The sequence below is a fragment of the Macrotis lagotis genome, chromosome 5, assembly GCF_037893015.1.
Source record: "Macrotis lagotis isolate mMagLag1 chromosome 5, bilby.v1.9.chrom.fasta, whole genome shotgun sequence".
Lineage (NCBI taxonomy): Eukaryota > Metazoa > Chordata > Mammalia > Peramelemorphia > Peramelidae > Macrotis > Macrotis lagotis.
Window position 1 is genome coordinate 35,007,032 of NC_133662.1, and position 12,866 is coordinate 35,019,897.

Consider the following 12,866-nt stretch of genomic DNA (forward strand, 5'->3'; position numbering starts at 1 on the left):
CCCATGTAGTTTTGATAGATCATAGTTTGGCATAAAAAAATTAAATGGGAATTCTGGGGGAATTTGGAGAAGCTAAAAAGGTTAGAAACTTAGAAATTCATAAACTATCTGAATTGTATAATATCAATGTGTTTTATCTTTTAATACTATAAATATACACAATTTCTTCTCCAATATAGAGGGCCAAAAAATTTTACACAGATTTTCCAGATCATGGTGTTGTTGCACACCTGACCCCTTTGATGTGGAAAAGGATAGCTGTATATTTAAAAGACAATCTCTTAACGTATTGAAAGCAATAAAGAGTACAAAATGAAGTGGAAAGAAAGTGCTAAGTTTCTCAAAGGTCCCTACTTTTTAATTTGGAGAGGACAGAAAAAATAAACTTCAGACATTTATTTTTAGATAATATAACATCAATAGTGCATTGGAGGAAAAAAAAAGATGAATGCTGTCCATTACAACCATTAGAGATATCCAGCGGGCCCTCCTAAACTTGACAAGGAATGGAGAAGATTCTTGGTGGTAGCAGTGAAATTACAAATAGCAGATCAGGATGTTAATCTCTGTGTTTTAATTTTGCTCTTTATGAGAACTGACCAGCCTTTTGGCACTGTGTTCAACTCAGCTCCATCATCAGTGTTTAAGGTTAAAAGGATACTAAAGTTTATTGGTCAGCTCAGCTACAAAACTGTGGGGATCATTAGGAACTCCACTGAACGTGCCAAATGGAAAGCTATAAGCCATTAAGACTAGTCTCAAGAATCAATTCTATACTCACTTTTCCCCCCTCCTTCCACAGTGGACTTACTGCAAACCAGAATGAGAATAAGGACTTGGAAACATTAATAAAGGAGATCCAAGAACGGCTCAAGAATAGTAATTTCTTACTTGAAGGCCCCATCCGTGAAGCATTTCAACTTCTTGACAAAGATAAAACAGGATATTTGGACAGAGAAAAGTTCTTTGGTGTCTGCAAAAATTATAACCTCCCAGTTGATGATTGCCTTATTAACCAGGTCTGTTTAATGAAAAATAATATATGTTCAGTATTAATTAGAACATTATTGCTAATTAATTTCTAAAGTTTTTCAAAATAATTCACTTTTTCTAGGGGAAATCTAATCTTAGGAGGGGCAATCATTATCTTTAATTTGGTTTTAAGTAGATAATAGAAAGGTCATAGTAGGAATGAGGAGTCATTAGCACTTGTTCTCCCAATGTGTGTGAGAATGGACAAAGTAGAGTGGCTTAGAAGCTCAGCATAGCAGATCCAAATTGGGGAAGGCAATAGTGTTCCCAGAGAGAGGGAGAAACCACTACCAGAATAATATGGTGTTGCAATATTTGCCAGCATTCTCTTGACTTTGACTGGGAATTTTTTAATCCAAGGTTACCAAAATGATAAATAATAAATGACAGTGCAGCTATTGGAGAAGGTTAGTCAGTCATGGCCATCTGAATGAATGGAGGCAGCACCATGAACTTGTCTTTCCAGGGCCAGTCGGCAATGGAATGGAATGTGGTTCTACATTGAAGCTCCGCTTCACAATTGTCTTCAAGTTCAGATATATGTTTCTCTTTGATCTTTATTAACTGTGACCTATGCAGTGTCATTCTTGCTGATATTTTTCCAAATAAATATTGATCTACAAAGACTATTGAGAGCCAAAAGAACCCAGCATGTTTTATGTGAAAACACTGGAGGAATGTATGTATGTATTAGAAGCCCGGGTAGAAAAGGGAGTGAACTAAGCCTGGGAATATCGGATAAGGAGTGATGAAGGAGAACTGGATTTAGATCTGAGGTTCCATAATTTTCACTTTTTAAAAAAACATTCTTGGTTTTTTCCAATTACATATAATGACAGTTTTCATCAATTTTTGTAAAATGTTGAGTTCCAAATTTTTCTTCCTTCTGCATGCACTCTTAAGACAGTAAGCAATCTGATATAAGTTATACGTGTACAGTCATGTTAAATTTATTTCCACATCAGTCATGTTGTGAAAAAAGAATAAGAAGAAAAGAGAAAAAACATGAGAAAGAAAAAACAAAAAACCACATGCTTTGATTTACATGAAGACTCCATAGCTCTTTCTCTGGATGTGGATGGTATTTTCCATCACAACTCTTTTGAAATTATCTTTGATCATTGAATTGCTGAAAAGAGCTAAGTCTATCATAGTTGATCATCACACAATGTTATTGTTAACTTGTACAATTTTCTCCTGGTTTTGCCTTCACTCAGTATTGGTTTCATGCAAGTCTTTTCAGGATTTTCTGAAATCCACCACTCATGCATGACACATCAATTCCAACACATTCATATCCCACAACTTGCCCCAACTAATGGACATCTCTTCAATTTCCAATTCTTTGCCATCTCAAAAAAGAGCCACCAAATATTTTGTACACGTGGGTCTTCTTTTTTAATGATCTCTTTGGGATATAGATCTATAAGTGGTATTGTTGCATCAAAGGGTATGCACAGCTTTATTGCTCTTTGGCTATAGTTTCAAATTGCTCTCCAGAATGACTGGAGTAGTTCACAACTCTACCAGTAGTGCATTAGTGTTCCAATTTTCCCACATCCTCTTCAACATTGATCATTTTCATTTTTTATCACTTTAACCAGTCTGATAGGTATGAGGATGGTACCTCAGAATTGTTTTAATTTGAACTTCTCTAATCAATAGTTATTTAGAGCATTTTTTCATTTGACTATAGATAGCTTTAATTTCTTCATCTGAAAACTGTCTATTCATATTCTTCGACCATTTATCAATTTGATTTAGTTCTCTAGACCTTTATCAGATACATGACTATAAAAATTACTTCCCAGCTTTCTGCTTTCCTTCTAATCTTTGTTGCATTGGTTTTGTTTGTACAAAAGCTTTTTAATTCAATGTAATAAAAATTATCCATGTTGTATTTTATAATGTACTCTACCTCTTGTTTGGTCATAAATTCTTCCTCTCTTCATAGATCTGACAAACTATTTCCTGTTCTCCTAATTGGCTTATGATGACACCTTTATGTCTAAATCATGTAGCCATTCTGACATTACCTTGGTGTACATGGTATGAGATGTTGGTCTATGTTGGTTTCTGCCATACTATTTTCTGTTTTTCACAGCAGAAAGCTGCTGGAGTTTTTAGATTACTATAGGTATTTACTATTGTTTCTTTTATAAATAATCTGTTCCACTGATCCAGCACTCTAGTTTTTTGATGACTGCCATTTTATAAAATAGTTTTAGATTTGGTAAGGCAGCTAGGCCACCTTTCTTTGCATTTTTCCCCATTAATTCCATAGATATTCTTGACTTTTTGTTTTCCTCCAAATGAAATTTGCGACTATTTTTTTCTAGGTCTACCAATTTTTGGTAGTTTGCTGTGGCATTGAATAAGTAAATTAATTTAGGTAGAATTATTTATATATATATTAACTTTATATATTTATAACTTTATAATATTTATATATTAACTTGGTCTACATATGAGCAAATATTTTTTTCCACTTGTTTAGACCTTACTTTATTTCTGTGAAGGGTTTTATAATTGTGTTTATATGGTTGCTGGGTTTGTCTTGTGTTGTGTTCCAGCCAGCTAATTTATCCTTACTCATAAACTATGACTTGACTCAATCTAGCTGTAGTCAAGTTCTCAGGCGAATGTTGAAGAGGTGGGAGTCAAAGATGATAAGTTCTCCATTTATTAAACCAAATATAAGTGCTTAAATATCCTCCCCAATCCCTGATCCACTCCCATTCCCATGGCATTCTCCAATCAACCAGCAAAACAATGCGTCAGTGCTCAAAGACACCAGGTGATAAAGGTTTGCTTCTTCAGGCCAGCACTTCTGCATACAACAGTCCTTTACAAATTTCCCCCTTTTGTTTTTGAGGCAAATTTCCTTAATTCAAGTACATGATGGGTGCCACATAAGTTGTAAATAAAAGTTCAAAAATAGTATAAACAAATGTCAATTCAACAATAGTAAAACCAACTAAGCATCCAAGTCAATTAACATGAGTTATTAAATTTTACAAAATAATATTTCTGTCATTATAATATGCATGAATCCATAGATTTATCCCCAAAGGGGGTCATGATTTGTTATAATTTCCCTTACCATCCCTTCAAAACAATCACAAGTTAATTCAAGGTTTTGACATTACAGTATTCAAATAGCTTACATATTCATAAGAGAACCAAATGCTGTTAATATAATTTCTTTGCAGTTAGAAAAGAATATCACATAACTGATAAATAGATTCCCTTCCATAAATGTATGATGATAGATGAGACAAAGATTACAAATTTTTTCTTTTGCCAACAAAAGACCTTTTAAAGCAATCAAATTCAAAACCTAAACTAAAAGGAATAACATTTAACTCAGGTAACTATAACTGTAACACACACACAGGAGTTTAGACACTAACACAAACACAGAAACAACTCTCTTGTTTCACATTTACCAAGCTGAGATTGATACTCTGGCCAGTACCAGATCTCAGAATATAGAAATATTTTTCCACCTCTCCAGGCTAGTGGGCAAGCCACTTAACCCCATTGCCTTGCAAAAACTTAAAAAAAAAAAGAAAAAAGAAAAAGAACTTTTGGAATCAATCAGAATTTCTTTTCTTTTTTTAAAGGTTTTTGCAAGGTTAAGTGGCTTGCCCAAGGCCACACAGTTAGGTAATTATTAAGTGTCTGAGGCCAGATTTGAACTCTGGTACTCCTGACTCCAGGGCTGGTGGCTCTATCCACTGTGTCACCTAGTCACCCCCTCAACCAGGATTTCTTGAGGAACCTCATATATATTCATGAAAATCTTGAAATAGTCAATCAAAAAAAAATTGAATGCAATCTTCACAAAATTCAAAGTTAGCTACTCTATTACAGATTAGCCATAAGCACAGGCTTCATTCAAAAGATGAAATCTGAATTTCCTAGTCCCAGAAAAAGTCTTCTTCCCCTTTTTTTCTTAACTGACCATGAAGCATCCCAATCAATAGCCTAAGAAAAATGTGGTCATTGCCCAACCCTCCCTTCCCCAAACCAGGAAGAAGGCATGGGGGTCCCTTGACTTCTAAAACAAGTTGGGGGGGTGTTACCCTTCTTGCAGCAAAGCATGCATACCTTCTGAGATATAGATTTGAGTTTTGAAGTTCTAAAAAGGAAGTTTTCCCTTCTCCTTCCCCCCTCCCTCTGCAGAGGGTAGGAGTGGCAGAGAATGAGAGAGAGCATTTGAAAGAGTAAGAGAGAAAAAGAGTTCCACCCAAAGGTTTTCATGAGAACAATTCCTTCAATGAAACTAGTTGCATCAAAAAATTTTCTCATAGAAGGGGTGGGAAACATAATAGTGTTTAGTGCACCTGTTGGAGATGGATTGGTAGTAGGTTCCACTAAACAATTACTTGAGTTGTTAACAATAGTATAATTTGGAGTTGTTGCATTTTCTGAACAGTAGCCAGCACCATTACAAACTGTCCAATAGCATGTGACATTTTTGCTCTCAACACAGGAAGTGCAGTTAGTGTGTACTTCATGGCTTTCTGGTGCCGGAGCAAGGGTCATGGCATGCTTGGTTGTGGGCACTAGAGTGGATGTCAGGGTTGGCAGCACCGATGAGGAGTCTGAAGTTGGCTGTAGGTTTAGTGCTTTGGGTCATGCTTAGCATGCATAGTGCAGTCAGGCAGGCAGCGGGGGCCAAAAGGAATGGCCAGCAGATCCCCAGCGTCCCATTCATGGTGCTGGTGCTTGAGATGGACTGCTGCTCAGGAAAAAGCTCTGTGCCCCTGCAGTACCACCTTGGAGACTTCACTTCTCAACTCAACAGCAGCTTCAATCAAAGAATCTGTGCTAATTTTTGCTCCTAATTGATGCAATATATCTTTTCCCTCATAATATTGGAGAGAGTCTTTCAACTATGAATGGACTGACAGTCCCTGCTTTATCTTCTTTTCTCCATTTCAAGGGTTGACAAAAAATTTCTGCCTGCTAGATTAGTATAGGCAGCTTGTTTAGACCAAGCTTGTGGCCAGTTCTGTATGGGGAACACAATCCAATCTGCCCCAGTGTCAGTCAAACCTAGGAAAGCAATTCCTTCTACACAAAGAGGTTTTTCTGAAGAAATCGTAGTTGTAAACATAGTTTTATTGTTGTTTCTCAGTTTTGGCCCCTTTATCAGCTCCTTATCCTTCCAATTTATACCAGATCCTGAAAAAACATGTAACTGAGCTATACATTGGTTCTCATTTATGTAGCTATCGTCATTATTAGCATTCACTATTGCAATAGAGAAAATCTCCCCACTCACATGCTTTACTAAAGGTATGATGTCAGTATATTCTGGGTTTGGTGAAGCCCAAATGATTGCAAACTTCTTATCCAGTAATCATAAAGGGTGAATAGGCACTTCAGTGGAAGCATATGGAGGTACCCTAAATTTCCCAGCACTTTTGACTATCAATAGTTTGGTATGGGTCGACTTGCTACCAAAGCTCCATACTGGTTTTGCCATTCCATCTCCTGCTAGTCCTGAACTGTCATACCCCATGATTGTTTATGAGGGGCCCCTGGGAGAGGGCCCCTTTCTCCATTTAAATTTCCTTGTCTACATTCTGATGCCCATTGTCCTTCCTTTTTAAACTTTGGGCACGGAGTTTTAGGAAGATGAACTCTGACCTTTCTGGGTTTAGCTCCTTGAGCATTCCAACAATCTTTCTTTAAATGTCCAGGCTTTCCCACAAACAAAGCAAGTCCATTTCTCTTTATTTCCCATGTGAATATAAGCAAATGCCTCTGCCATTAATTCTGTATGATACACCTGAGACCATACTTTGTCACATCTTAGAATAATTTCCTCAGTGGTGGTATCCTTTCTTAAGCCAATCATTGCTTTCTGACAATCAGCATTTGCATTAGCCCATGATAAGTATTTTATTAATACATCTATTCCTGCTACATCTTCTAAAGTTCTTTCTACTGCCTCCTGCAATTGGAGAAAGAAATCTACAAAAGCCTCAGCATTTCTTTGAAGTGCAAATGGTTCTTTCTTTTCATTTTGCACTGGAATACATCCTCAAGCATTCTTTACACAGGTAGCAATTCTTTCATATGTTTCTAACCCATAATTTATATTGTCCGAATTGTTGAGAAATTGACCTGTGCCACTTAATTGTTCATAATATGTGGTGGCATTGGGACTTTGCACATGCCTCAAAGCCATCTGTTTACTTTGTTCTATAAACTCCATCATCCAAAAGACAGATTGTCTGGGTGACAAACATGCCCTATCTACTTCCAATCATTAGGTGCTAATATGGAATATGCAAGAGTATACACAATTGTAGCTGGACAAAAGGTGATCTTGACCCATATTCCCCCACTGCCTTCTTTAAATCTCTCAAATATTTAAATCTCTGACTGCTTTTATAATCTACTGGCTTATGTCTTTGCCTAAGGTTTCCTGGATTAAAAGGATCGGGCTCCTCAATAACAGGATATGACTGAAAATCAGCTCCTAAATCCCCCAAACTTTCTCCCTTCCCTTTTGTTCTTTTTTTTTTTTTTTAGTAGGTTTTTGCAAGGCAAACAGGGTTAAGTGACTTGCCCAAGGCCACACAGCTAGGTAATTATTGAGCGTCTGAGTCTGGATTTGAACTCAGGTACTTCTGACTACAAAGCTGGTGCTCTATCCACTGCTGCCACCTAGCCGCCTCCTCTTTTGCTCTTTCAGTGGCCTTTTATAATGCTGAAGTTTCTTCACTTAGATGCAGTAGGACTAATCCTAGGCTTTTCTTGCTAATACTTATTTATTTCTTCTGCCTCAGGCCATGGAGGTAAATACACTTTCCTTTTCCCTTTGATTTCCTGAACACCACCTTATTCCAACTTCCTTTCAAATACCCTTAATATGTGCCACATTGTAACAATTAACTTGTTACCTGTCCAAAGTCTTTTGCTCCAGGATGTCACCTGGAGGCTTTTTTTTCCCCTTGTTTGTGTGACAGCCCAAAAGTCTCAGTCCTTTGATGCATGGTTCTGCGTAGTCCTTATCCCAGACTCCGATAGATAGTCCAAAATCAGCTTTTTGCTTGCCTTCGTGCCCCATGCTTGAGCGTCATTTGTTGTGTTCTGGTCAGCTAACTTATCCTTACTCATAAACTATGACTTGACTCAGTACGACTGTAGTCAAGTTCTCAGGAGAACATTGAAGAGGTGAGAGACAAAAATGGTAAGTTCTCTGTTTATTAAACCAAATACAAGTGCTTAAATATCCTCCCCAGTCCCTGGTGCACTCCCATTCCCATGGTAGTCTCCAATCAACTAGTAAACCAATACTCCAGTGCTTGAGGGCATCAGGTGATAAAGGTATACTTCCTCAGGCCAGTACTCCCACATAAAATAGTCCCTTACAGTCTTGGCAGGTAGTCTAGACTCTCAAATATTTTATGTTGTCCACAGTGATTTTAAATGAAATTTCTCTTTCAGTGTCTTGCTGCTGGCCTTTGTGGGTAATAAATAGAAATGTTGCTGATTTATATGGGTTTATTCTGTATACTGTAACTTTGCTAAAGTTCTTTACTGTTTCAAGTGGGTTTTTAGTTGTTTTTCTAGGATTCTCTAAGTATACCATCTGCAAGGAGTGAGTTTTGTTTCCTCATTGCATATTCTACTTCCTTCAATTTTTTTTCTTTGCTAAAACTAACATTTCTAATACAGTATTAAATAATAGAGGTGATAATGAGCATCCTTGTTTCACCTCTGATCTTTATTGGGAATGCTTCTAGCTTAACCCCGTTACATAAACGTTTACTGATGGTTTTAGATGGATACTTACCATTTTAAGGGACAAAAATCCTTTTATTCCTTAGTGTTTTTAATAGGAGTGGGTATCATATTTTGTCAAAGCTTTTTAAAAAATATTTATTGAGATAATCATATGATTTCTATTAGTTTTGTTATCAATATGGTCAATTATGCTGATTGTTTGCCTAATATTGAACCAGCACTGCATTCTTTGTATAAATTATTGTAATCTCTTTGCTAATATTTTATTTAAAATTTTCCCATCAATATTAATTAAGGAAATTTGTCTATAATTTTCCTTCTCAGTTTTGGCTCTTTCTGGTTTAGGTAAAAGCACCGTATTTGTGTCATAAAAGGAATTTGGCAGGACTCCTTCTTCACCTAATTTTCCAAATAGTTTATATGGAATTGAGACTAATTATCCTTTAAAAATGTTTAGTAGAACCTAAAAAAAAGTTTAGTAGCATTCACTTGTAAATCCATCTGTGAAGAATTTTTTCTTAGGGAGTTCATTGATGTCTTGTTTCAATTTCTTTTCCTAAAATGGAATTACTTAAATATTTTATTTACTCTTGTTAACCTGAGCAATTTCTATTTTTGTAAATAATCTATTTCAATTAGATTGTCAGATTTATTAGATAGGGTTGGGTAAAAAAAATCTCTGAATTATTTAATTTCCTCTTCATTGGTAATGAATTCTCCCTTTTCATTTTTGATACTATAGTTTTGTTTTCTTTTTTTTTAAATCAAATTAACCAAAGGTTTAGCTATTTTTTTTTCTGATAAAACTCTTAGTTTTATTGATTAATTCAATTGTTTTCTATTTTCCATTTTATTAATTACTCCTTTGATTTTCAGAATTTGTGATTTTGTATTTAATTGGGGGTTTTAATTTTTTTCTAGCTTTTTTTTAGTTGCATGCCCAATTCATTGATCTCCTCATTTAAGCATTTAGAGATAAAAAAAATTTCCCTAAGAATTGCTTTGATCGCATCTCATAAGTTTTAGGATGTCGGCTCATTGTTTATTGTTTCTGTGATTTGTTGTTCTTTAGGATTAAGTTATTTAGTTTCTATGGTCCTTTATTACACATAATTTTTATTGCATCATGATCTGAAAAGGATACATTTAATATTTCTGCCTTTCTGTACATTCAATTGGGGGTTTTTATGCCCTAATACATGGTCAGTTTTTGTGTAGGTGGCATATACCACTGAGAAAAAGGTAATTCCCTTTTTTATCCCCATTCACTTTTCTCTAGAGGTCTGTCACATCTAACTTTTCTAAAAGTCTATTCATCTCCTTAACTTCTTCCTTGTTTATTTTGTAGTCTAGAACTTCCTGTAACTCACTTAACTTCTCTAAGAATCTGGATGCTAAACCACTTCTTTCTCCATTTTAATTAGATCTATAAAAATAGCTTTTGTTCTGAGATCAGAATTCCTGTTCCTCCTTTTTTAAAAATTTCAGCTATATCCTGCTTTAGCTGTTGACCCTTACATTCTCTGCTTTAAATGTGTTTTTTTGTAAACAGCATATTGTAGGATTCTAGTTTTTAATCCAGGCTGCTATCCACTTACATTTAATGGGAGAGTTCATCCTATTCACTTTCAGTTATGATTACTAACTCTGTTTTCCCTCCATCCTATTAGCTCCCAATTGTACTTTTCTCTCTCCTTTCCCTCTATTCCTCTTCATCAGTATTTTGCTTCTGACCATCACCTCCTTTTTATCCGCCCTTCCTTTTATCAGTCCCATCTTTTTTCTTTCCCCTTTCCCCTCCCTAATTCCCTGTATGGCAAGACAAACCCAACTGAGTGTTTATGCTATTCTTTCTTTGAAAAAGTCAATAATAAGATTCAAGCACCCCCAACCTTCTTTCCCTTTATTGTAATAGACCCTTTGCATTATTTTGGGTGATATAAATTACCTATTCCACCTCCCCCTTTCCTTTTCTCAGTACAATATTTTTTATAATCACATCAGAGTCAACATATCTTTTAATAGAGATAGAGTTCTCAAGATCTACAAGTACTATCTTCCCATGTAGGGATGTAAACAAGAAATTAAAACAATGTTATACACTAAGATTAATTTCTTGTTTACCTTTTTATGCATCTCTTGGGTTTTGTATTTGAAGATCAAATTTTCTGTTCAACTGTTCTTTTCATCAGGAAAGGTTGAATGCCCTTTATTTTGCTGAATATCCATCTTTTCCTTTCAGTCAACTACTCAGCTCAGTTTTGCTAGGTAATTGATTCTTGAATGTAATCTAAGCTCCTTTATACTCTAGAATCAGATTCCAGGCCCTCTGATTTTTTAATCTTGAAGCTACTGAGTCCTGTGTAATCCTAATTGTGGCTCCTTGCCACAGGCTTTCTCTCTGGATACTTGCAGGACTTTATCCTTGAACCGATAATTTTGGAATTTGACTACAATATTCCTTGGAGTTTTCATTTTGGGATCTCTTTTAAGAAATGATTGATGAATTCTTTCAATGACTATTTTACCCTCTGGTTCAAGAATATCAGGGCAGTTTTCCTTGATAATTTCTTGAAATTTGTTGTCCAGGCTCTTTTTTTGATCATGGATTTCAGGAGTCCAATAATTCTTAAACTATTTCTCTTGGACCTATTTTCCAGATTAGTTGTTTTTCCATTGAGGTATCTTAGATTTTTTTTCTATTTCCTTCATTCTTTTGGTTTTGTTTGAGTGATTCTTAGTGTCTTAGAGTCATTAGTTCTCACTTACCCAATACTAATTTTTAAGGAATCATTTTCTTCATTTAGCTTTTGTATCTTTTTTTTTTCCATTTGACCAGTTCTACATTTAAGTGAGTTGTTTTCTTCAGTAAATTTTTTCCCCCCATTTGGCCAATCTTGTTTTTTAGGATAGTGTTGCCACCTGTTGGCTCTCTCTTGCATTTCTTTTCGTGATTTTTTCTTTGCCCTTTCTAACTTGATTTTTAAAATCTTTTTCACTCTTCCAAGTAAGCTTTTTGGGCTTGAGACAAATTCATATTTCCCTCACAGGCTTCATATGTAGACCATTTTCCACCATCCACTTCTGAGTTAGTGCAATGATCTTCCTTGTTGCCAAAGTAGCCTTCTAGGGTCAAGATCTTTTTCTATCAATTACTCATGTTGAGCCTATTTCCTGGTTTTTAAGTTGATTTCCTGGTTTTTAAGTTGAGCTCTGTTCCTGGGGCAGAGGGGTACACTGGCCCAAGCTTCTTGTGCTGGGGACTCGGGGTCTGCTCACTTGCAGTGAGGGGCCTCAGGTGCCAATGGCTTCTCTACTGTGCTGGTTACCTGGCCTGGTCACAGGAGTTCCAGAGCTCACAATTTGCCTTCTGTTCTGGGACTGGAGTAGATGGCCTGCCATGCCCCTGGCCTGCTTATCTATGAAGCATCCAAGAGCCTCTTGACATCCTGCCTGCACCGGAGTGAGAAAGACCTTTTCTGAAGTCTTTCCAGGAATCTTAAGCTGGGAAAATTGCTCTATTCCATCTTTGGGTGGGTTCTGTTGCTCCAGAATCCATTTAGAAGCTTGACTTAACATTTCTACTGAGGGAAATTGGGGAGAGCTTAGGCAATTTCTTGGCTTCTCTCAGTCACCTTGGCTCTGCCCTGAGGTTCTAGTGCTATGTATGATTCAAAGACCTGGCTACTTAGGTTCTAAACTGATAACATGCTAATATAGTTATTGTTGTTTCTTAAATATAAAAGCTAAAAGTGATATCGATGGGTTTTATTTTTCCTATTTTTACAAAGTTAAACATATATACATTATCTTCAGTTTGTGAGAGATATTTATAATAAAGTAAAATAATTAAGCAAAACTAACAAAATAGTGACCTCATCTGAAAGTACATGTTACATTCCATATTTGTAGCATTTCCCCAACCTAATTTTTAATTAAAATATCTATTATCTATTTTCTCTCCCCTTCTACCCCTACCTCATTGAAAAAAAACCGACAGTAAAATTCCTTTTAAGAGTTATGCATATATCCCCTCATTGGCTGTATACAAAAATATATGTGAG

At 35.9% G+C, this 12,866-nt stretch overlaps 1 protein-coding gene across 2 annotated transcripts in view; it reads left to right on the forward strand.

Annotated features, from left to right (window-relative positions):
• The window catches only part of EFHC1 (EF-hand domain containing 1), a 93,840-nt gene that overhangs the window by 77,388 nt on the left and 3,586 nt on the right, over positions 1-12,866 (forward strand). The window contains exon 10 of one of the 2 annotated variants that reach the window (XM_074237185.1): positions 803-1,019. The exons of the other annotated variant lie outside the window; for it this stretch is intronic. Coding sequence (XP_074093286.1) covers positions 803-1,019 — 217 coding nt within the window. The remainder of the gene's footprint in view (positions 1-802; positions 1,020-12,866) is intronic. 2 annotated transcript variants of the gene reach the window in all.